General features: G+C 37.7%; 1 protein-coding gene across 1 annotated transcript in view; it reads right to left on the minus strand.

Annotated features, from left to right (window-relative positions):
* The window catches only part of LOC128736410 (uncharacterized), a 94395-nt gene that overhangs the window by 23078 nt on the left and 46648 nt on the right, over positions 1 to 24669 (minus strand). Inside the window, exons 7-8 of the mRNA XM_053830893.1 lie at positions 17667 to 17867; positions 7431 to 7460 (exon numbers count right to left, since the gene is read on the minus strand). Of these exons, the coding sequence (XP_053686868.1) occupies positions 7431 to 7460; positions 17667 to 17867 (231 nt within the window). The remainder of the gene's footprint in view (positions 1 to 7430; positions 7461 to 17666; positions 17868 to 24669) is intronic.

Raw genomic sequence — 24669 nt, forward strand, 5'->3', positions numbered from 1 at the left:
TAGGGTTATTTTTACGGTGAAAGGAGAGGGCGAAGCACTTTGAGATGCTGACGGTAAGCACGCTGTTTGAGCACCAACCTTCAAATTTGTCGGCAAGACGTTGCAGTTCCATGTAATCGGAGTCCATTTTACTTACATTAAAGAGTTTTTTTCATCGTCGGTATAAAAAGACCGTCAGCCTGGTGGTAGGAGAGCTGATAGTTCATTTATAAAAACAGAAAAAGCAGTGGTCCAAGGTTGCTCCCCTGTGGTACGCCAGAGGTGTTACAGTTTACAGAACGAGTCAGAAAACTCGGATCTTCATACACTCAGTCTACGGTGCGTTAGGTACGAGTATAGCCACTTGCAGAACGATGCGGAAATCAAACACTGCTTTCAGGTCCGAGTACACTGCATCAATTAACACCTCATCGTTCATGTTGCGCAAGAATAACGAGACGAAATCGACGAAATTCGTGGAGACTGAACTGTATGAAGATATGTCCGAGGTAAAGGAGTTCAACTTTTCAAAGACGGATTTGTCTGGACTGCAAGAATTGCTTTCACACAATTACCGGAATAATCCATCAAATAACATATTAACGCCGTAGTAGACATTTTCTCGAGAAGACTAATTCAGGAATTCAGAACATTTGTTCCTTTGTTCCTGTTTGAGGAATTACGTCTCTTTGTGTGAGCTCAAATCTGTTTGAAATTTTAATTGGTGGAGTTCTATTCCGAGAGGCGAAATCATACATCCCAACAGACCAACATGGATTTTTACCAGGCAGATCAATTACGACAAATTTAGCACAATTTAGCATTAGAGCTATGGAAAACGGAGTTCAAGTAGGTGCCGTGTCTACAGATATCAAAGCAGCATTTGATCGCGTAGACCACCTCATCCTATTGGCGAAAATTGAGCGTCTTGGAACCTCTTCCAACATAATTGAATGACTGAAATTAAACCTTATTAGCCGCATTTTATCCGTCAAAATAGGCGGTCATGAATCACAATGCTTCACGAACTTGTCGGGCGCACCACAAAGGAGTAACCTGAGACCATTTCTTTTTTTTTTTAATTATTTTTCAACAACGTCTCTTAGATAATACCATCAGGCCGATATTTAGTTTATGCTGACGATTTGAATGAAGCTTTATCTTGTTGTATGCTCGACAGCTGGTTGCATCGATCTTCAGCAACATCTGAATGACTTTAGAGATTGGTGTGCTTGAAATTTGCTTATCCTGAGTGTCCAAGTGCTCTGTGATTTCTTTCTCATGCAAAAAGAACCAAATTCATTATTTATTCTATTATTTTATATCTGGGGAACCATTCACCAGATTAACGGTAGTCAGGGTTCTAGGTGTACTTCTGGAAGATCAAATATCCTTCAAGAATCATTATTCCCATGTTTTTGCAAAGGCGAATAGAAATTAGGGGAATTAGACATAAGAAGAATTCACCAAAGAATTCACTCATCCGTACTGTTTACGAGCATTATACTATTGTCTTATTCGTTCCCTACTAGAAGTTTCAGTTGCCATTTGGAGCCCATACACAGCTATTTGGTCAAACAGGATCGAAACTATTCAAGCAAGGTTCCTGCGTTACGCGTTAAGTAATCTGCCTTGGAGAAACCCAATGGAATTACCATCATATGCTGAGCACTGCCGCTTGCTAGATATGAATATCTTGGCTATAAGAAGATACATAGGGTGATTTATCTATTTTGGATCACCGTTACGCCTACTCTATTTTGAATATTTTCATTTAATTTTGCCCTAAAGTCGAAAATAGAGTATGCGTAACGCTTAAATTAAATAAATTAAATCAAAAATAACACAGGTCTGCATCAAAAAAACTGCATGGAATTTTTCAACTGATTCTTACAGATTTTTGTTCACTGAATTCAGAAAAATAATAAAAATTGTTCACGTCACGTTTTCATACAATACTTGTTGAACAATCTTGAAAGTTGGTTTTAGACGTTAAGCAGCAGAAATATCCAGGATGTAATTTACATTAAAAAAATTATTTTTACATCAGAATTGTATTTATTAATGTAAACCCTCCCATGTTTTGGAAGAAAACCATATATGATGGAGAAACTATGGAGAATATTATTTTAAAGCAGATTTGGTGCGCTCAAATACGCCCAATTGCGCTCAGTCAACTGTATTGCCTTATAGAAGCGAATTCGGTGAAAGTCATGTACTCCATTATCTGTTGTATTTGCGCAGTAATAGTGTTGCAACTTTATCCTTAACACGAACAAACATTCTATTTATATAATAAGGTTTAAAAGCCGTTTCTATTATAAATGGAAAAAATAATACACTACTCTATTCAGCAAAATTGTAGATTACATTCAGTTATACAAATGCTTCATACATGCTTTTTACAGATTTTACTTCTATAAGGCACTGCAGTTAAATGTGCGTAAGTTAGCGTACCTGAGTAAAGCATATTTCAGTACAGTAATATTTTTCCTGTATTTATTAAGTAAAAATTACAAAAATAACAAAAAAGACCTTATTTAAGGTCTTTGTAACGAATCTGTGATAATAATTTTTCCACCCAATTTATGACTTTTCCATTTAAGAAGCATAATTTGCAAAAAATCTGTACGTGATGGAGAGAAACGAAAATCAGTTTTGGATTCAGCACCTCAAAAAACATATAATTCACCTAAAGTATCTCATACATCTGGAAAATTTTTTTGTGCAGACCTGTGTAATTTAAAGCTGGCACGTAGGAATCCTATTAAACGTCAAATATTAAATCGTACCGTTATCGTAATCGTCAAATATTAAACGTCAAATTTTAAATTAGAGCGAAAGTTTTTTTTTGTTTAGATTATAGTCACTTTAACAGCTTGGGTCTTTCATGACTTCTTCAGGGTTGGGATTTGAACCCGGGTCCTCGGCGTGAATGTTAACCACTACGCCTGACCCTGACGGACTGACCCCTAGAGCGTAAGTTAAATTGTGTATGAGCAAAATATTACAACACATATTTGTAAACATGTATTATGTATTGATAGTTTAAGATCCCGAGCAGAAATGTGAGTTTTATTATACTCTTATGGTGTTTTTAATAACCAATTTTGGTATTAAATGCCATTATGAGAGTGTAATAAAACCCAAATTGTTACTTGGGATGATAGGGGTTTTATGCTCGCTTGAGAGCGGTCGAGGTATGATCACCTCAAGGAGGCTTTTCCGTATCCAATGCAATTCACGAAGGCCTGGGTGGCCAGATGAATAAATAAATAAATGAATCATTACAAAAAGACGGTTTATCAGGCAGTCATGAACAAACTTAACGTAAACAAACAAAACAGTGCAGCCAACTGGGTCGTTCAATGGCAGGTGGGACGGCCATTCACACTCTCTCATTTGGTACCCGAGTGTTTTTTCAATTAAACTACTGCCGCACACGCATTTTTGTATGATTGTCCTTTTGCTACTACTACCGAGAAGATAGACGGTTATAACCCTTTAAGCACGGAGGGTTTTAGTTAGGATATTTTTGGTTTTTGGATCAATATACATTTTTTTTATCGCTCAAGATACCAAAACCAGTGTTTTCTACACATTGCAATAAATGTTTACTAAATTTAGCAACCTACACAATTGTGTGGGTTCGGCCTTATCTTATACCATTGCACTATGGGCATAAACGAGCCGAAAAAACGGATGCAAATAGGATATGGCCTGCAGGCTGATAAAATGTAGGTGATCTTATGTAAAATTTTCCGGAGAATCGCATGGTGCCCACCGCTTTCCTGTTTGTCATCCGGAAGTGCCCCATTTTGCTCATTTTCCCCTATTTTTAACATTTTTTACCCTTTTTGGACTATACCAAGCTAGGCTTTGAAAAAACAAAACATGAAAAACCTAATTATTTTGTGTAAAGAAGTCCACAGAATTGAAGAGAGTTGACCTCGTTTAGTTTAGAGCGAGACTATCGCTTCGAGGCTCATAGACTTCAGCTTCTGAAGCAGCGGAACGGTCGCTACGTGGCTATGGAAATACGCGCAGCTTTTTGCAAGTTAAGTTTTAACTAACCTTAATACAACAGATATACCGGAACGTCCAGATTGGCTTAAAAACATTCAAATGTTGATCCAAGAATTTGTCTTAGAAAATCCCGTAGTTGAATGCATCATTTGCCACACTTCTTTATAAATTTACAATTTATAAATGACCAGTTTTAGGTTCTGGTAGTACTCTAAACGGAAGTTCCGTAGTGTGGAGCATGAACGAATGCTCTACAGTATAATGTATTCATTCTTACTGACTCAAAATGAGATGGCAGCAGCAAATTTCGTTTTATTTTATCTATTACTTATGACGTGAAAAAATAATCCCACTGCGATCTGGAATATCTCTGGGAAAATGGATCCAAAATTTGCTAATATATTTTTTCATTGAAGGTAAATCTAAGGTGGTTCTTTGAAGACAAGTTGTATAAAAATCGATCAAAAAATAGTAAAGATAGAGCCAAAAGTGTAACGGCAAGTACACTAATTTTTGAAGTCCCGGCGGGAACGTAAAGGTTAAAGTAGGTATGCAATAAGGCCGAACCTACACAGTTGTGTAGGTATGAAAAACAATGTGCATAAGTAAGTTGTAAAAGTTATTTCGCGTAAATTTTTAATTACATCAATTAGAAATACTTATTACCAATAATTTTTTATCTAAGCAATTTCGAAATACGGATCCAATAAGAAAATACGACAGATAAAACTTTTTGCTGTTTTCACAAGATTTTGAAGACTAGACAATAATTAATCCAAACACAAAAGAAAACTTCTTTTCAGCTATTTTCTATTTTTTTATGAGTTACGGTGTTTACACAAGAGATTGGCGCCATATATGTAAAAGTACGACGTTTAGAAAGGAAAGGAAAAATTTTTAAAAGTAGTCATGTCTCACCTACACAATTGTAAGGGGTCGGGCTTAAAGGGATAAACTGCAGTGTGATAGAACCGATCGAGCAGTAGAATGCTGACCATCAAAGCAAGCGGCACGTTCAATGTTTCACCACAACGGGACAACGGGTATATTTTTTCTGGTTTAATTGTTCCTCGCTCTTTTGCGGTCAAACGTAATGTTTATGACTGGAGGGACAAATATGAGACTGTTTAATAGAAAGGTGCGGCGGTAGTTTAATTGCAAAAGACACTCGGATACCAACCGAGAGAGTGTAGATTCCCACCTGCCATTGAACGACCCAATATATTTTTGGGGTCATATCGCAATTTACCAGTAGCATCCAGGTAATCATTCTTCTCACCAAACGCTCCTTTCACTTCCGTTCTGAGAGATTTGTTTTCAAAATCTGTTTCCGTCCGAATTTTTAGTCAATTATGGCTTGGTAGTGGTTCTTCGATTTATGTTTGATGGCTATGCTTATTGGTTGATAAAATTATCACTCATTCCAAGCAATAATAATTTGATTATCAACAGGTAATATGCAAATAAAAATCGGCAGTTAAACTAAAGTTGAAATGACCCACCATTGTATGTGACCCCCAATTGTGTACTGACTGCAAATGTTATTACGCTAGAAGGCCCAACTTTTGGTGAATAGATAAATGAAAAATTTATACTTTCGGCATTATAGTGGTTTTTGAAATAGCGAAGCATGGTTTTGCAGTATAAGCTGCATGGTTGTTTTATGTTGAGCAATGTAAACCTCACAAAGAGGTAAGTGCTGCTGTGCGTGCACCGAAGCACGTGAAACCAGTTTACGATGTGCCTCTGAACGCATAGTTTATTTTGACGACCTTTCGCTTGTACTAACTACAGCGAATAGGCGAATCCACCTAGCTATTTAGGATGTGGTGGGGTTTGTCGGGGGGCTCTTCGTTAAATTTCTATAAAATAGCACAATATTCGAAAAGCAGTTCCATAAAAGCGGGTTAATGCCGCTTAAAGCACTGTAGTCACTGGAATGCCCACAGTAGCGAAGGGTAATGCCACAGACAAACAGACGAGGGTCTTGCGTTTGACATGAAAAAATCACTCATTGAAAAAAGCGTGTTTCCTGACATGCCCGTACGGTAAGGACAGTGTGTTGCTGTGTTCAGTATGAAACCTTACACATATGTAAGTGATTTGGCAATATGCACAATAAAGAGAGTTAGTGTGTCTGTAGCGATCAACAGGCGATTAAAAATAATAGACCAACCTCATGTTTTGTTGTCTTGACCTTTTATAATGGAGTCAGGCATTAAATATTTTTTTATAACGGTAGTCTTTCCAGTAGACAAAGGAAACGGTAGAAGAAAGTAATGAAATCACAGTTGTTTATAGAATCCAAACAGAGTGGAACAAGGCGTGAACGGGAAAGAGCGTAAAATTAGGTAATTAGCAAGTATGACGCATGATTATTTTTATTCTCTCACCGTACATCAGATGATATAGTAGTCACAAAATGCTATCAATTTATTCAATGCTCAGTAGAATGTATAACTATATAACTATGTACTTATATTTCCAGTGGCTAAATTTCACAGCGCATAAAAACATGAATATAGCTGCAAAAAACCAACAGCAAGTGATTAAATTCCGTATGTTTCATCGTTCGTTTACGAATCCGCTTATTCCGAAAATTACTTTTTAATTGATCATACACGATTCATGACGGCAGTAACAATCAATCAACAGTTAAACCCATTGGTGAATTGGCAGTGGGTAGAAAATTCATTCACTATAGGGTGGCAACAGAAAAAAAGCTGATCCTCGCGCGGTTCCCAGCGCATCGCACAGTCAATTGGTAAAGCTAAATTATTTTCACGCGACTCGACTGCAATCCCCTGTGCTGCTGCTGCTGCTGACCACCACCATCAGCAGGATGGTAACATCCATTTCGATTGTGTGTTTCATTATTACGACTCTTGTTCATTTTTTGCTGTCGATATAGTTTACCTACCTGTGATGTGTGTGCACACATGTATAGCACACAATTGGCAATAGTAAAAATTTCAATATGGATTCGATTTTATCTATACTTTTTTCGCTTGAAAATTCAATGAGCAACCATCATTGGCAAGTGGATTTATTATTACGGTAGTTTTAAGTGGTACTACAGGGGTGCGGTGGCTACTCTCCAAACGATTAATTCCCAGAGGGTGAAGTAATGGGAGGAGAAGGAAAAAATGAATATTGATAGCTAAAGTGACTGCTAAGTAATATTAAACACGAAACTTTGTTTTTTGATGCACATTATTGAGGAGGAGTTATTGACTTCTAGAATGAAAATGTTGCTAATGAGAAAAGTGCACGGCAGAGAGAGAGAGCCTTCTAGAGAATTTGGCACTACATTTTCGAATTGCTAGTGTCTAATTGTGAGTGTCTAATACTAAGAAGTACAACATTTGAAGGCAAGGCAGTGTGCAAAGTTTACAAATAAGACACAAACAGCTAATGAAATTTACCGTCGATTTCCACTTGGGATTCGTACTGTCCTGTTATATGTTATTGGGAGGTTTGATTGTTGGCGTAAGGTTTATTTTGTACGGTTGGTGATGGTATGGAAGAGAACGAACGATACAATGTAAGGATACATAAGGATTTTATTTGAATAAGCGTTTCATTTTAACGCGATCTAGATTCTACAACATCTATTATTTCGACTAAACAATAAAGAATAATAAAAAATGAAATGAAGATCGAAGATACGCACGAAGAAGGAAGGTTCAAATATCGATGCAAACTGCTGATTTTATGTTTTGGGTTTTTGATTTATCAAATGTGATTCGACGGAATGCAACACATTTTTAGTTAACAAGGTTTATGCTATATGTCCATAACGAGACAATTTTTTTTGCCAAAATGCTTTCCATTTCAATCCGAAACATTTTAATATGCTTTTTTGAGAGCTATGAAGTATTGTGTTTTATCTGCCTCGCTCAACTTGAATAAAGTAACCGTCTTACAAATATACCATTATTTTTTGAATCCTAACATGTTCCATTTCAGATGCAAATTATTTCTTTTTGTTGGATGTGGAATAGACAGTTAGATAGCTTAACCGTTGGAAACCAATTAGCTATTCAAGCAAAAAGATTCGATTACAAATCATGTGCTGTTTATTTGCGACAAAAATATTCTTGAAATACTATTGATGACCATGCCACTCCATTAATTCACTATCGGTGAAGACACGTTGTAACTTGAACTAATAATATTTGTTGGACTACCGATAAACCATAATTTGTTAAGCGTTGGGAACGAATTTGACCAGAAATACGTTAAAATTAGAGCAAAATATCTTTTTCACTGGGAATTGATACAATAATTTACATTATTATTAGACGTTTAAATATGATTTATTAATCATCTATCTATTATTATTTATCTAACCCAACAATTGTTTTATTTATTTTGTAAAAGTCATGAATAAATTGTTCAGCATGCGTAGTAGCTCAATAATCAATTAAGTGCGGCTGCAGTTAATTAATTGATTACATAAATTATTGCTGACAAACTAATCTTTTTGCTTTTTCAAGCACAGATCAATGAATGCAATCATTACACAACTTTATGCTGCTGATTTAACAGTAAACAGTAAATGATGGCTGCACGTTAGTAGGTCGAACAGAAAATTTTCGATGCAAAAGTGCATCGTTTTGTTCCATCAGTTATGGTGGCAGCTCGAATATATGACGGTCGGCTTGTGTTGTCGCAGCACTAAAGCCAGCCAGCAGCACGCTCGAAGAATTGGCAAAATAGGCAATTAGGCTTCCACTTGCCGGCTCTTTCTTTCTCGCTCTCCGTCGCAGTCAACGTGGCTCATTTTGCAGCTACATAGTGGAAAAGGGAAAAGCAAGCGCACTGTTTGTTCATGATTTTGCTGAATGTTTAATTTCAGGCACGTTTCGGATTACTCCAAACTCAGGTTTGCAACACGAGCGGCAAAGCGAGATAACGGAAATAAATGGCCTGTAGTGTTGGTAGTTCTCTTTTATGCAGACGACACCTTAATGGCCTAGTTTTTTTTTCAAACTAAATCAGAAATTTTATAATTCTACGAACTAAATATACTATGTCTGGTGAAAATGAAAATATTTTATTATGGAGTTTTTCTTCAATTTTTTTAGTGATTATTGACATACCTAGTATTAAACCAAATATGATATTAAAGTATTTCTCTCCTTTAATATTAATATTTTTCTGTCTTATTTAAAATATAATTTAAAAATAGCTCTTAAACTGGAAATGCAAAGTTTGGTTGCACCATTCAGTAAATTGATGCTAATTAATGATCCTAACGACGATGTTGCTCCATTGTTTCATAAGAAAAACTTTATTCTGCTAGGTTAAGATAACGTTAGCAGCGTATTATCCGGGGGTAGTACTTTCGGTGCAGATAAAGCTAGCTGAGTATGAAAATAATTTAATGCTGGGCCACAACATTCGAAATATGTATTTTTCGCAGGATATTGTGTTTGGAAAGTTGAATTCAGTTTAAATATTTTTTTAAATTTCGTTAGAATGTCCTCTATCCGCTGGTAAACAAAGGGCATAATATTTTATCATATTAGTCATATTCATATTAGCATTTTATTCTGAAGTGTTCGAAGCTTGAGACTGTTCTAAGTTTGAATCAGAAAGGTAATTTAAACAAATCCAAAATCAGAAATACTTATGTCAATAAATGAGTTATAATTCTTTTAAGAAGGTTGCAATTTGCAACTTTCTTAAAAGAATGCAATACGAGAAAAAGTAACTTCAAATTCAGCATTACAAATTTTAGGTTCTTCACAAATATATAGGGGCAATTTTCAAAATTATTGAATTATTAATAAATCAAAACAACAAAGCAAAGCCTTGGGTATTAACACCTTTAAGACTTGAACCTTTCTTTTTTATCGACAGACTTCGCAGCCGGTCATTGGGGTACAGGAGAATTAAGACGTTAGTGCTACGATTATACTGACTCTAGCAACACCGCTCAGCCGAGATTCGATCTTATGTCCACTGATTTCTTAGACTAGCGTCGTACCTTGGGGCTGAGTGGGCTGCAAAATCAAATACAGCCTTAGGCCCAAAGGAATTTTATGACCATAATTTTGAAAAATAACCAATAGCTATCATAGTAAAAGTCCTAGAGTACTACCCTGGGGTATTTTTCCGCTCCATTATCCATAAGAACAAAGGTAAAACTGTGTAAAATTCCATGCTTTGGGCGGGTATGTAGTTTCCCACGTGCACGAGCAGATAATTGTATAAAAATTGTTTCCGAAACTTTCAAGCAAACACATAGTCCTTCTTGAACACTGATGAAGGTTGAAACATAGACAAAGAGACATAACTCTTGGAAGTAAAATCAACAAATATTATCTTATCACACATTTTGTCCGAACACTAGCACCATTTATGATCGACATTGCCAAATATCAAACAGCAAAAGGAGTATCCCTCGAAATATCAAGTATTTTTTATGGGGCATTCCCTTCCTTTCGTCAAAAAGCGCCACCGTGACTAAAACGGAGACTTTTCCAACCAATAATTAATTTGAAATGACTACTACAGCGTGCGAAAAATGTGACATTGAGTGTTATGTTTGTTTGTTTGTGGTTGAAAGTTGCACGCGTACCTGCGTCATATTTTTGTGTACGGTTCATTTCCTAAGCGAATATTTTGTGAATTTGTGATAATAGTACGATTGAATGGAAAAAAATGTCTGACGTTTTGGTTATAACCAAAATTAGCTAGAACCACACACAAGTGTGAAAGTGTTATTTTGTCTCACTGTTCCCCAATAGGTCGAGACTGTTTTTGAACCAAATCGGTTCATGATACTTTAAGACGCTTATTCTCCATTTTCGTTCTCAATCTTTCTTTCGTCTTTCTTCATCCGTGTTGTTTCTTTCATTTCCAGTCATTCGGTTTCGTTTTCGTTTTTGTTATATGTACTCTGTCGCCTTTTCCTGTTTACTTCTTGTCATTTCTTTTATAAAGATAGTTTTTTTTTTTACAATCGACGCAGGAAACAGTAGACGATAGTAATGAAACAAAGGTGTTGACAGTATCTCAGGGGAGAAAAAGCGTGACGCGGTAAGAATGGAAAATTATATTGCGGAGTTTCCACCTATTTAGAGTCCCAAGCGAAAATTATTAGCATGGTTATTTTCTGCGTTTGCCACACATGTTTGCGATTTAGCAATTTGAACCATCAATGCTTCATTACTGCCTCTTCATTGCACCCCTCCTTGCTAGACAAGCATATTTTCAATGTATTTAGTAAGTACAGGATAAAAATTATTAAAAAACGGATTTGCGTAGGGTTCGTAAAATTGCTGCAAGGTACAATTTACTTATAAAGGTAGTTATAACTTATAACTAATTAATTAATGCCTGACCTTATTATAAATGTCAAGACAACAAAACATGAGGATGGTATAATTATAACGTGTGTTAGCCGTTTTTCGTTTTGCCAGATGCCAGAAACGTAGTCATTAAACGTTTCTGGCATCTTTACATCGGTTTTTGTCTGTTTTGAGCGATTTGTTGTCATTTTTTAATCTCCTTTGTGGCTACTCATGATCGCGTCTTTACGTTCTCATGTGTAGTCTTTTTTGGTATTTCTTGTTACTGTTTGTCGTGTTTTTCGTCTCTCCGTTATCCATAATTTCTTCTCATCGTTTTTATTTTCCTTTCTGACATATTTTGTTTCTTCTTTAGCCATTTTTCGTTGTCTTTTCATCGCCGTCTTCAATTTTTTTCGTTTTCTTTTCACTTACTTGTCAACAGTTTTTCATCATTTTTCCGTTGTCTTTTCGTTTCTATTTGCGGCGGCTTTTCGTAGTTTTTCTCTCGTGTTTTTGTAATCTCTTCATCGTCCTTTCGTCGTATTTTTTTAACTTTTTTTTTCATTTCATCGTCATTTTACGTTTTCGTCATCTTTCCATTGTTCTTCTCGCAGCTTTCTGCCGTTTTTGACTTCTTTTTTGTTGCTGTGTTTTCATCGTCACTTTATCATATTTTTCAATTTCTTATCATCTTTTCGTAGTTTTCCGACCTTGTTTCGCACTTGTCATTTCGTAACCTTTTTTTCATTTTTGCTTCGTGCTGTTTGTAACCATGATAAGAAAGATGTTGTTCTTTGTCTGTCTTTTGGTCGTTATTTCGTCCTCTTTCTCTCGTATATTCGTCATGTTTTGTCGCCTTTTTGACAATTTTTAAACAACTTTTTCTTGTTTTTCGTTTTTCTTTTATCGCTGTTTTGGCAGATTATTCTTGCCGTCTTTCATAAACTTTTCATCGTATTTTTATCTGGGTTTACCCCATTAGGCATACGAACGTTAGGCATACTGATGTTAGACATAATGGACGAAAGGCATAATGTACGGTAGGCATAACCCAAGCAGCGATTCAAGTTTTATTCCGTTCCTCTAGTGGGTTTCACGACCAATTTCATAAAGCCGCTAGTAAAACTATGAGTACCACTAGAATTTTCTGAAGCCCGCTATATTACTGCCTGCCGACCAAGGGACCCACCCTTCAGAAGGTTTTTATATCCTCTTGAAGAGTCAGTAGGTAAACTCAAGCAGGTATATAACGCTCTGCTAAAAGCAGTAATAGAATCGATTATGTTCTCCGCTGATTGAAGGCCACCGCTATAATTTAATGAAGCATTCGCTGAGTTCGACTAAACTATAAAGCATAAAGTTTACTGCGTAAAAAGTTAAATCACCCAGATAGCTTCATCAAGTTGAAAATATATAACCGTGTGCAAATAAGTGAAAGTTTTACTGCGACCATAATAAAATATTCGAAAAAATAAATAATAAATTTTCAGCAGTTTCCGTAGTTGTGCAGCATATGCGCATTAAACTTTATCGGACATACTGGAATAAGTGGCCAAAATACAGCAGTTCGCCGAATAACATGGTTTCGAATAAGAACGTTTCCAATAAGGACGGTCTCGAGTGATTCCATTAACGCGGTCAAACGTCTTTATCGGAGTCTACGTAGCATGGGAATTGACTTAATTGGTTCCAACATGGAATAACTCGTGATCTTGACCGTATAGAAGGTTGGTGTCTTGTGGTGACACTGAACAATTGAACAACTGAACAACGTACATCAACGGGTTTTCATTGGATTATATTATTGCGGAATTGTCACACTACATGGCGCTAACGTATATGTAATACTCTAGCCTGTAGGGCTATGTCTTGCGCTGCTGACTATCTAGAAAGTTGCGGTCTTCGGGAAAGTTGCTCAAATGACTGACACCTTCAAGATGGTATGAAAAATAGCGCAGAACTTGTTTATACAGGCTGGATCTTACGCTGCAGACTATCTAGAAAGTTGCGGTCTTCGGGAAGGTTGCTCAAATGACTGACACCTTCAAGATGGTATGGAAAATTGCGCAGAACTCACTCGCGTATGTGTAGTATTCTTATACAGGCTGTACCTTGCAATGCTGAACGCTCAACGCACAACGCTCAATTTTATTCTATAGCAACATTTAGGCCATTGCAAATTATTTCTAAAGTTTTTGTCCCCCCGCCCTTTAAAATTGGCTTTAAAAATCGGGGGGCAAAAATTTTTTTTGTTAAACCTGAGTAATTTTTTTTTATATAAAATCAATGATCTCTGGGTTTTGCAGCCTAAAGAATTCGAAAAAAGAGTGTACGGAGTGCTGACGCTTGTAGAACGAAACAAAAGTGGAAGTACAAATAATGTAATTTCCGAAAATCGGCAAAAAAAATCTTCCGATTTTGACCCTATTTCGGAAGTTTTTTTGCATGGAAAATAATAACGTATACATGAAAAGTAAGAATAGATTCGGCACAGACTAACAGACGTAATACTGAAGCCTCATTCCATCGCCAATAAAAACGATCATTTCAAATATTCACTTAAGCAAAGACTCAAACAACAGTCGCTGCGCGAGAACGCCACTCGCTTGCGCTGGCGCTGTTGTCAGATAATATACAAGTAAATTTATAGCATTGCTAAATTTATAACGAACTGCTTTGCGTAGTGTGAAGACTGCACCAGATGATGCTAGTGTTTTTTCCAAATTTTGGGGGTGTCATTGAAACAATGTTTTGTTAGAAAATTTATTCGAAGTGTTACGTCTGTTAGTCTGGATTCGGGTTTCACGATAAGACTTCAAGTAAAAATTCTTGAAAATCTCAATTTTTTGCGTGATTAAAAAATCTCTTTGTTTTTTTTTCGCCTAGTTACTAGTTAAATAACCACTGTCACTTGAACAACCTTTCCGAAGAAAGCAATTTCTTGTACATTACTAAAATCATGAGTTTTATGGCAAACACAAAATATCACAAATACACTAGCGCCGTCCGTTGAGTCAATTCTGCATTATTTTCCAAACCATCTTGAAGATAGCAGTCATTTAAGTAACTTTCCCGAAGACAGCAACTTTCTAGATAGTCAGCAGCGCAAGATACAGTCTGTCTAAGCATATCACATATACACTAGCGCCACGTAGTGAGTCAGTTTTGCGCTATTTCTCATGCCATTTTGAAGGTGATAGTCATTTTAGCAACCTTCCCGAAGACCGCAACTTTCTAGATAGTCAGCAGTGGAAGATACAACCTATACAAAAATATTACGTATACGCTAGCACCACGTAGTGAGGCAATTCCGAAATACTACAATCCAACGAAAAGCCCTCGATCTGCTGAACAACTTTGTCGAAGACACCAACTTTCTATACGGTCAAGATCACGACTTATTCCATGTTGGAACCAATTAAATCAATTCCCATATGCTACGTAGACTCCATTAACACGGTTTCGATTAACGCGGTCTCTATTAGCGTCCTTATTGGGGAGAATACTGTATACGCGTTATCAAAATTTTGCAACTTTTGAAAACTAGTTAGCGTTAAATAAAGCTAAACGGCTGTAGAATTGTTAGTTGGGAATGGGCGTTAAGCAATTTACCGTTAGCTTGCAATAGGTCCAATCGAGTCAGTTTAAAAAAGCATTGCAAAGGGTGAGTCAAATAACGAAAGGCATAATGGACGATAGGCATAATGTGCGGAAGGCATAATGCATGGTGTTTAAAACACCTTCAACGTAAAAGAAAAATCATAACACATATTTACGGGATAATGCCAATGACGTTATGTCAAACAGCCTTATGCCAAATGATTTAATCGGCGGCCCCGGTTTTTATTGTATTCTGACGGAGCTATGATTGGCTCAGGTGCGTATATTTAAGAAAGCAAAGTTGTATAAATTATGCCTAACCTCCATTATGCCTATCATCCATTATGCCTATCGTCTATTATGACTAACGTTTATTATTTTGAAAAAAATATGGAAAAGAACGCCGCCTTTTCTTCATCTGTTCGCTGTCTTTTCTTCGTATGTTAGTGATCTTTTCATTATATTTTTGCTGTGTTTCCTGACGTTTTAAATGCAAATCAGCTTTTGAAAATTACAGAAAAAGAGTAAAGATAATTAATACAAATAAAACAAGGATTACAGTTCCTAGGTTATAATGAACTACCGTACGCGCATGATAGTAGTAAAGGATTTTGTGGCTCTTTCGCACTATAGAAATCATATCAGGAATTGGCAAAATATGCAGAGAAATAGAAACCAAACTATTCCAGCGTTTTCCCGTCCTCCAACCAGAAAAACATCATTATTACTATTGTTGTGAATATGCTACGGTCAGAAAACAAAATCCGACAAGTGATGAATATCTTGCCATCAACACCATTTTGGCATTTTTAATTCACTGCAATCCTCCCTATTGTTCTTTTCTCTCAATCTCTTAGAAAAAAATGTTTTAGAAGTTTCATATAGGCTCTTATTGAATAACGTGATACTTATCGGGATATTATTCACCGCGTGGAGCGTACTTGTAATTTTTATTAGTGAAAGAAATTTTCAATCTGTCCCGTAAAATGAAAATCTGTAAATACGAGCATTTGATTCGTAGGTCCGTAGAAAATCGCTCACATCTACGCTCTTTCGATTGGTACCCGAATGTTTTATGCTATGCACAACCCAATAAAATTGAGTATATAAAAATTTTCCAGTTCATCCAATGAATCATACTTCGCATCAGATACTATCTTCGTTTCCAAAATATTTCTAATACCTATTCCAAAAAAATGGTTTTGAGTAGAAAGATAGAACGCAACATGTACAAGTCAGCTGCATCCTTTTGGAACCGTCACATTGGGCTTCTTTCTGCATTAACAGTACGTACCGATGAAGTCTCATCACAAAGAAGGATGAAACTATCCTCTGCCGGCATCTGCTCGACTTGCTCGGTCCATTGTAGTCAGATCAAGATATAATTATCAAGAGCATATGAGTGCAGGATAGAAGGTACAATTTAGGTTTTCATCATGACATGTAATCAAATGTGCTTGCTATATCCTTCCTGGTCCAGACTGGCGATTAATTATTGCAGCCTGGGTACTTCCAACTAAGTCGAAACCATTAGCATTATTAGTTTGTCTGTTTCCGGAGTTGATACAGCAGCGTAGTAATGCATCTGTATTTGGATGTTTTAATTACACAAAATCCATTTCATGGAATTGTCTCTGCGCTAATACAGAGTTGGACCTGCACATGTTACATTTGTGATTACATATCTGATGTTTCGCAACGAAAATTGAAAATATTGCTTTTGACATGTTGTCTTCACTGAGTGTATCTGATCGTTTTGATTGAATTGACATAAAATAAAATTTTAATGGAATAGATATTGTTTTTGAAAAGACTATTTACGTAAAAATCCCTTCGATATTCGATTGGTTTTGTGCACCAAAATCTCGAAACAATATAATCGTTTCTTCTGCTGCTTTTTCTACTTTGAAAAAGTGGAAAGTGTTTCATCCCATAGCCCGAATACTTTCCCGGCACACATACACTGATTCAATGGTTCCGAAAATGTGAGACCAGAATTGCTTATGAGCTTAACCCTAATCGGCTGGTGTGCTGTTTGCGGTAGCTTTTAGGCTTTCTTATGCTCGTACGGACGGTTTTCTGCTTGCCTGATAAAACATGAGGGTACCTAAAACCTGTGGTTTGGAAGGAAACGACATCTTCCTGCGTAGGGTGAAGCTCTACAGCTAAACATTTCATTTTTTCCTGTCAGACTCCATATGAAAACGAATGGGAGTTGAGTACGTGAAACAGCATTGTTCAAATTAAGGACACCCTAACACTCGGCAGTTTTACACACGGTACAACGATTTCACAGTTAAGCTCTTTTTATTACATTACGTGGCTGGCATCTCCATATTGTTGCAGTTCGTGTTATCACAAAGTTAGGTGGGTGGTTTCTCGATTTGAAGAGTGCGGCTTGCTTGGCTTGATAGTGAAGCTCCCTTCTTTCGCAAGTAAACATTAAGCTAACTAACAGGGCAACTGAAGATAAGCATGGCATTCAAACTCAGAAAATATGTTGGATAACTACGTTAATAATGGAGCAAGTTTGTACTAATTTAAAACAAAACAAAAACACGTGAAACTGTAGACGCTATCGAGCTGTGGGCTGTGGGTCTACACCGCACGGATACGGCAAAAGCTAAATAGCGCTCTTCGGTCGAAGACCGTCTGTGGGGTTGGGAAAGTAACGGACAGCGACAAGTCGAACCTTCCGGAATAGGTCCTTCTCTCTGTGTATATCCGGGCTATTAACCGAAAAGATCCGCAACTTACCTGCACACTGTCGCACTCGTTCCAGGTGTGCAGCCGAGGTTTGTACTTTTCCTTATCGCTGCTCGTGCCGCTGCCACCACCTCCTGTTCCGCTGCCGCCACCGCTGGCAATAACAGCCGAGGCATCGTTGGAAATCCACACGAGGTTCCCTTTCGGCTGGCTGATGACGATGAAGGCATGCTTGCCCGGTGGGACATCGTGCTGTGAAAGCAAGGAAAACGAATTTTAAATTGGCGCAATTTTACACTCGTTTCGAGACAATAACTATTCGAACTGGACAAGTTCGAATGGGGAAGAAAGAGAGCAAGAGGAAGGTAAATAGATAGAGGGCAACACACCAGGGATAATGGGAATATGTAAATCCAACTCGCAGCGACGGGAAATCATAGACAAGTTGCGAACATGATTGTACCAACACGGCATAGAAGTCGATTTGGCTTGTTTCCACAGATTGGCTCAAATTGTGAAAATTGTGATAATGTCAATCGCAATGAATTACCACTGGGAACAGCTTCGATGGACTTTATGGTACGAGCCGTAATGGTTTTTTTTGCAGTCGGAAATGCGTGTGGTACGTATGGCGTAGTAGCACAATAACAGCTCGAGCACCAAGTTTTCGAAATTTACAACTCACGGTGAGCATTTATTTCCGCAGCGGCTTCTTGTTGTTTTTCCGCAATGCTTTCGAATTTGTTGAGGTTTGGCAAAGTGAACTACTAACATATGTTGTTTTACTAGCTTATATTACCTTTGTGAATTAAAAATTGAAAGTGTATATATATCAAGATCCAAATATCGTGAGATAGGAGCAATAAAGTAAAGTTATCTGACGGTTACCGTCCGCAGACGTTGCGCATTTGTCTCCTTTGAGCCTTTTCCTTTCGTGTACCAAGGTCATGTGTCTTGGGATTGTAAATGGTTGAATAATGCGCTCCAGAACCTCGCGGTCTACGGCTATTTTATACATGCAGCTATAAAACAGATTCCACGGAGGTCCACAGCCTCTTATTCAGCAACTTCTATCCCTACCTCCTCGTGGTACCATCCGGGATACGTTCCTTAGTGAAAATCTGACAACTGGTGAAAACTAGGGTCGTATGCGGACAGGGAAGGAGAAGGAGGCAGTCATGCGAATGCTGAGTGTGAACTCTCCGCCTGCAATGACAGTTCTTTGTAGAAGGTATGACTACTAAGAACCAAAGCAAAGGGTCCATAGCCCCTAAAAGGAGAATGGTTTTAATAGCCGTTATCCATGGCTATTACGTTCTATAAATTCTCTGCCGCAACGGAGCCTGTGGAGTACCAGGGCGCCCTCCACTCTAATTTGCTCTTGCTGCATCAAGCCGGTCACTTATGCAGTGGACCATTTCTTACCGAGCAGGCTCTCTCTGCCGAAAAAGAAAGAAACGAAGAAGGTGGAGAGGAGAATAGGAGAGGAACACCTAGCCCTGTTCCTCGTCTATCCTCAACACGCCGAGTCGACAGACGATAGGTGGCTCCAACTCTGAAGATCTGTTGGAAGGTGGAAATTTGTTCGGCAGTGGCGCGAGCTGCCATGGATTAATCCCCTACAAAGCCTTGTACTGTCAGTGACGACCACCGTAACAGGATCTGAGCGTGTACCTTGTAGAAGGCGTTAACCAGCGATAGTTGCAGCAGTCGAGCCAATCACCCTTTTTGCCCCTCCATATATTTTTCCGGTGGCTTTTCTTCCCAAGTCTTGGAAGGAACCAAGTGTAGAACCACTATCAGTGTTTCGTGGCTCTGCTGGTAGGCGGTCCTTACCGGCGGCCTAGTTGGTCTTCCGCAACCCGATTTCTCGTTTAGCTTTTTAGAGATCAGTAGTGCCCGATACTATCTTCAACGGGCATTCCTGGGTTAACTTCCATCCCGCCTCTTCCTGCCACTTCGCCCATTGAGGTTCATCGAAGGACTATTATAATTCACCTGTCGACCACCTCGCACTCGTTTGGAGATCAGATTGCGTTCCTCGTTCGTACACATGTTCGGTTTCGGTGTGTAGCTCTTTCGAGATTGGTTTGCCTTCTCGTAAAACTTGCGTATGTCATGAGCTCGAAATACTTGTATTAATTCTTCGCGATTTTTTTCTCCTTCTGGCGCTTTTGACGTAGGACTACTTCCTTGTTTACTATACCGGGTAGGACTTTGTGAAGACGAAAATACAAGTGTAACATTTGAATGAAAGATTTCAAATGCTAATAGCTACTATACTACTGAATGAAACATAACTGTTTATATGTCGTTGGCTAAATAAAATGTCCAGCAATTTTATAGTAACATTTATAATAATCTTTTATATCTTTTATTGGGCACGGGAGGGTATTTACAGCCCATTAAGCGATTGCATCTATTTTTTCGGTCTGTGGCCTAGTTCTAGTGGAAGAACAGGTGGTTTTGACGTTCTTTGAATAAAGAATAGCAGATTACTTACAGTCTTGAGAAAATAGTTATAACATATTAAAATTGTATGTCGGCAAAGTAGTTTTATTGGCGAAAGAAAAGGCAAATAGGCTGAATTTAGAAACCAAACCTGCTGAAAATACCCTCCCGTACCCTATATAATGAAAATGAAATGTAACCGAATCGACTTATAGACCATGACTTATAGTGAGTGACTTTCGTGAGATGACTTATAGTTGAATGTAAAGACATTGAGTCGCTGCATCACTATAAAATATATTATGTTGTTGTCCTTCTTTATATCTCACGAAAATTGATGACAACTTCAAACATCGCACTTATGCCCCGCCCTACTCTATTGTTCAATTTGGAGAAAAATATCTGGCGGATTGTTGCAAACATCTTCTGAATTGGTTGAAAAATGATCCAGCACTAATACTCAAATCCTATATTTTTTTCGTAGTGCCTACTGTTTTAGATTTTTCAGAATGACCAGATATAGTCTGAGTTATTATTATCGTTTTCTGAATCTTATAAGTTTGCTTGGCATTCCGCTTTTCAGTTATTTTTCTACTAGACAGGACAGCAATACAACCGAAAGTATGTAAAGAATTCCGTCGCTATTCTTTGAATGAAGTTCTCCATTCTGAAAATTTCTGCACATGTCACACACGTTCACGTCACACGCTCGAATATTCCGTCTACCACATTACCATAGAAGTCTTTAGTTTCGAATAAATTGAATCTTGGTGTCCTGAGAGTAAACCGTTAAAGAAAATAGCGCAGCAACCCCCTCGATGTTTTCTGTTTCTATTTTCTTTAACGGTTTACTCTCAGGACATCAAGAGAACAGAAAGTTGTACTCTTTTACGAGATTATCTACTTTCAAGACATCAACTTGGTCAAGGTTTTATAGAATAAATAATTCCTGACCTTTTGAGACGTAAAGATTCTGGTACTTTTTTTTAGATTCGAATATTCCAATTAAACGAAATCGCAAGTGTATAAGAATATTGTCGTACAGGCCCTGTGAAACCAAAGCCTGTTGTTGTGACGAACGTCGATTCACTTTATTTTACTTTTGACACAGCTTTCTTTTTACATCTACTCTAGCCAGTTATCAGTAACACAATGATTTACAGGCTATAAATTTTCCGAAATTAAGCTGGACAGCTTAACTGCACCTAATCATTTAGACACACTAAGTGTGAACTTGAATTAGTGACCTGACTCATCGACCAAAAATTATATCTAGGAAATTCATCGAAATCTATATTCACCACTGTTATGACGTAACACGTAACACGTGCTTATATGCGACTGGAACTGGAATGAAATCGTTCATTCTTGACAGTGCCTTATATTTATGCTTATTTCAATGGCTCGAACAATTTTTATTTTATTTTCTAACTTAGTGAAAAGAGAAGATCGAAGCAAGCAACGCGTACAGCCGGACGTCAATTTTTTTCGTTAATGTAAATTTGTGCATATTTTTTGAAAAATTTGTGTTGTGTGCTACCTATTATATTAATTTAAAACATTACTAGACGATGTTCAAGGACCTGCATGGATTACATTTATCGGTCAAACTACAATGTGAGTTATTAGCACAGGTTGCGGCCCTTGTGATCGATGGTTTTCTTGAAGAATTTTCTGCCAAAAGTCCTGCAACGACCAAAGAAGCTGCCATATGGCTTGTTCGGAGTATGATGGTAATCTGGAAGTTTAATTCTCGGACCGTATGTGATGGTGCTATAAGCGTATGAGGGTACCCGGGAATACATATTGAAGGTCTTTTGGAATGACTGACGTGAAACAGCATGAAATGGAAAAAATACTGCTCATCTGATAGCAAGTATGTACATCTGTCGTTCTGGGGTGAAAGGAACGGCAAATATTGGTGAGATCGTTTTTTTTTTACAATGTGTATTTTTATTTGGATCATAATTACGATTATTAAAACTATATATGTGGCAGGGTAATGGAATGGCTACAAAGTAAACCTTGTCTAGGCGTTACCCTCTTTTCTACTCTGTAGTTGGTATATTTAATCTATTTGCAGAGAGCCTGGCTTTTGGTCTAAAAACCATAAGTTCATCTCCGAGGGTCCGGAGTATCCTTTATTAGCAAAGATACTCCCAACTACTGCATACTGCATAATGTAATCTGTAAATTAAACAATATCTTCAAGGGAAGTTTTTGGTACGGGAGGTCCACGCTTTCTTCCTTCCTCTTGATTTCAATGAGTTGAATGGAATTAAGTATCATTTCTAATTCCACTTGATTCTTTGGAGTTATAAGCGTGCAAATCGTAACCACTTTTCGTTACATGTTCATTTCTCGTACTTCTAACCCTAGTACACCCCAATATATGTATGTAGTGTACAAAAACGTTCGCAATTTTAAGTATATATTTCGATTCTAAAAATTTTTTTTTGCATATTTTGATACTAATTTTGTAACGATCTGAGCACGGGAGGTAAATCTGTGTCGAACTAGTTCGACACAATAAGAAGCTGACACTTATAAAATTAGGGTTTTCAAACTTCATGTACCTTTTTGTCTGAACTAAACAACGCATTGGAACCAACATTTCGTCTTGTTGGTAGACTTTTGTAGACGACATTTATTCAAATTTTATTTTTTTTCGACTACCTCAATGTCGTCTTTTTCTTTTTTCTGAAGTTGTGTTTCGTTTACAAGACTCAAAGGCTGTAAAAGTCTTCTTCAAACATCTAACAACAGATCAATAAAAATTGGTTCCAATACGTTGTTTGGCTTCCGAAGTTTATTGCAAAACAGTTATTGCAAAACAAGATTTTATAGGAACAGCTTCTTTTTACTTCGAATTTGTTTCACAAGTCACTGGAATACATAAGAGTATGATTTTTCAGCTATTTCCAGTGGTTGGATCGTAACAAAATTAGTTTAAAAATGAGCGAAAATCTATAAGTCAGAAGTCAAAGTCAGAAAACATGCAAATCATCAGACACTTACGGATATCCTGAACACTAAAAAATAATTTCGTTTCTATTTTTACTTCTGAATGCGATCTGATACCGGTGTCATCCAGTTTGAAATTAGATGGAAGTCTGCTGCCCTGCTGCTTGTACATGCTGCGATATGTCTATTAGTTCCCCGTCAAACACGAGATGAGAAGTATTAGGTGTAGACACTCGATAAACATGTAAATAAATCAAATCAGCACTCTACAGGTTCACTCTACCTACTACAGGTATCGTGGAAGAAGCGTACATGAAGACGTCGAAACAGCATGGCGTCATAAGTGGAACTGAAGTCGCGGAGCAATCATCATTCGAAGTTGAAATGTTAATATGGTGAAAAAAATGCTGCTTGCCTTGGTAACGTTATGGTGCATAGTACAAATCGAAGGTAGGTTCTATGAACGATAGATAGATGCACTCAAATAGTAAACAAATTCAATTCCAGCACAATGGACAGCTGAAATGAGTAAGTATTATTTTAAAATAGTGAACAACGGTGCTTAATTCGAAGGGGAATTATTTGACAGAATGTTTAGAATATCGCAAATTAACGGTGACGAAAACGGCCATTATACCGCTAATAGCCCGACCAGTTCCGGTGTTCCAGGAAGTGTTTCAATGCTCGAAAACGATTGACGTCATTGTTGGCGGTGTAGAGGCTGAGGAGGGTGAATTTCCTCATCAAGCGTTGATTGGCTGGTTTTCGGATCACGACGAGGACGAGGATTATCAATTTCTGTGCGGAGGATCATTGATCAGCGAACGCTACGTTGTGACTGCGGCCCATTGTAGTGCTGACAGTGCCAGGTATTATTGCGCAGTAAATTAGCTGTGTTTTATGAAAATATTATCATCATTCACCGTTATTTTAGAGGAAAACCGGTAGTGGTTCGATTAGGAGAGCATGATTTGGATAACGATTATGACCATCAAATAGATTTTGACATTGACGAGGTTGTAAGGCATCCAGAATATAAAAGTACCCGAGCGTATCATGATATAGCGCTGATTAGGTTGAAACGCGATGTGCGCTTTTCTACCTACATTAGGCCCGCTTGTTTGGCGACATCCGTTAAGTTGAACCATACCTCGGCTATCGCCAGTGGATTTGGACGGCTTGGCTTTCGTAAGTTAAAATATAGAGTTAACTGCTAGATAGTTGCTAAATTAAGAGGTAAATGTTATTGTTTCAGTGGAGAATCCTGCCCGAAAGTTAAACAAAGTCTCACTGGAAATCTACAACTCGGCTATATGCGCCGAAGCCTTTCCGAAGAGTGGGAAACTGTCTAACGGTGTAACCGATGGTCAAATTTGTGCAGGTAGTGGCGCCGGGAGGGATACTTGCAGAGGAGATTCCGGTGGACCGCTTCAGGTCCGTATCGAAAAGAAGGGCTGCTTGTATCACCTGATAGGGATTATTTCCTGGGGGCAAGATGCCTGTGGTTTTGGCAACAGTCTGGCAATTTACACCAAAATTGCTTCCTACGTGAGCTGGATCGAACAGATTGTTTGGGATGTAGATAAGTGGATTTGGGACTGAAAATATAGCTTCGTCATGTTGCTATGCAATAAATTAT

The sequence above is a fragment of the Sabethes cyaneus genome, chromosome 2 (assembly GCF_943734655.1).
Source record: "Sabethes cyaneus chromosome 2, idSabCyanKW18_F2, whole genome shotgun sequence".
Lineage (NCBI taxonomy): Eukaryota > Metazoa > Arthropoda > Insecta > Diptera > Culicidae > Sabethes > Sabethes cyaneus.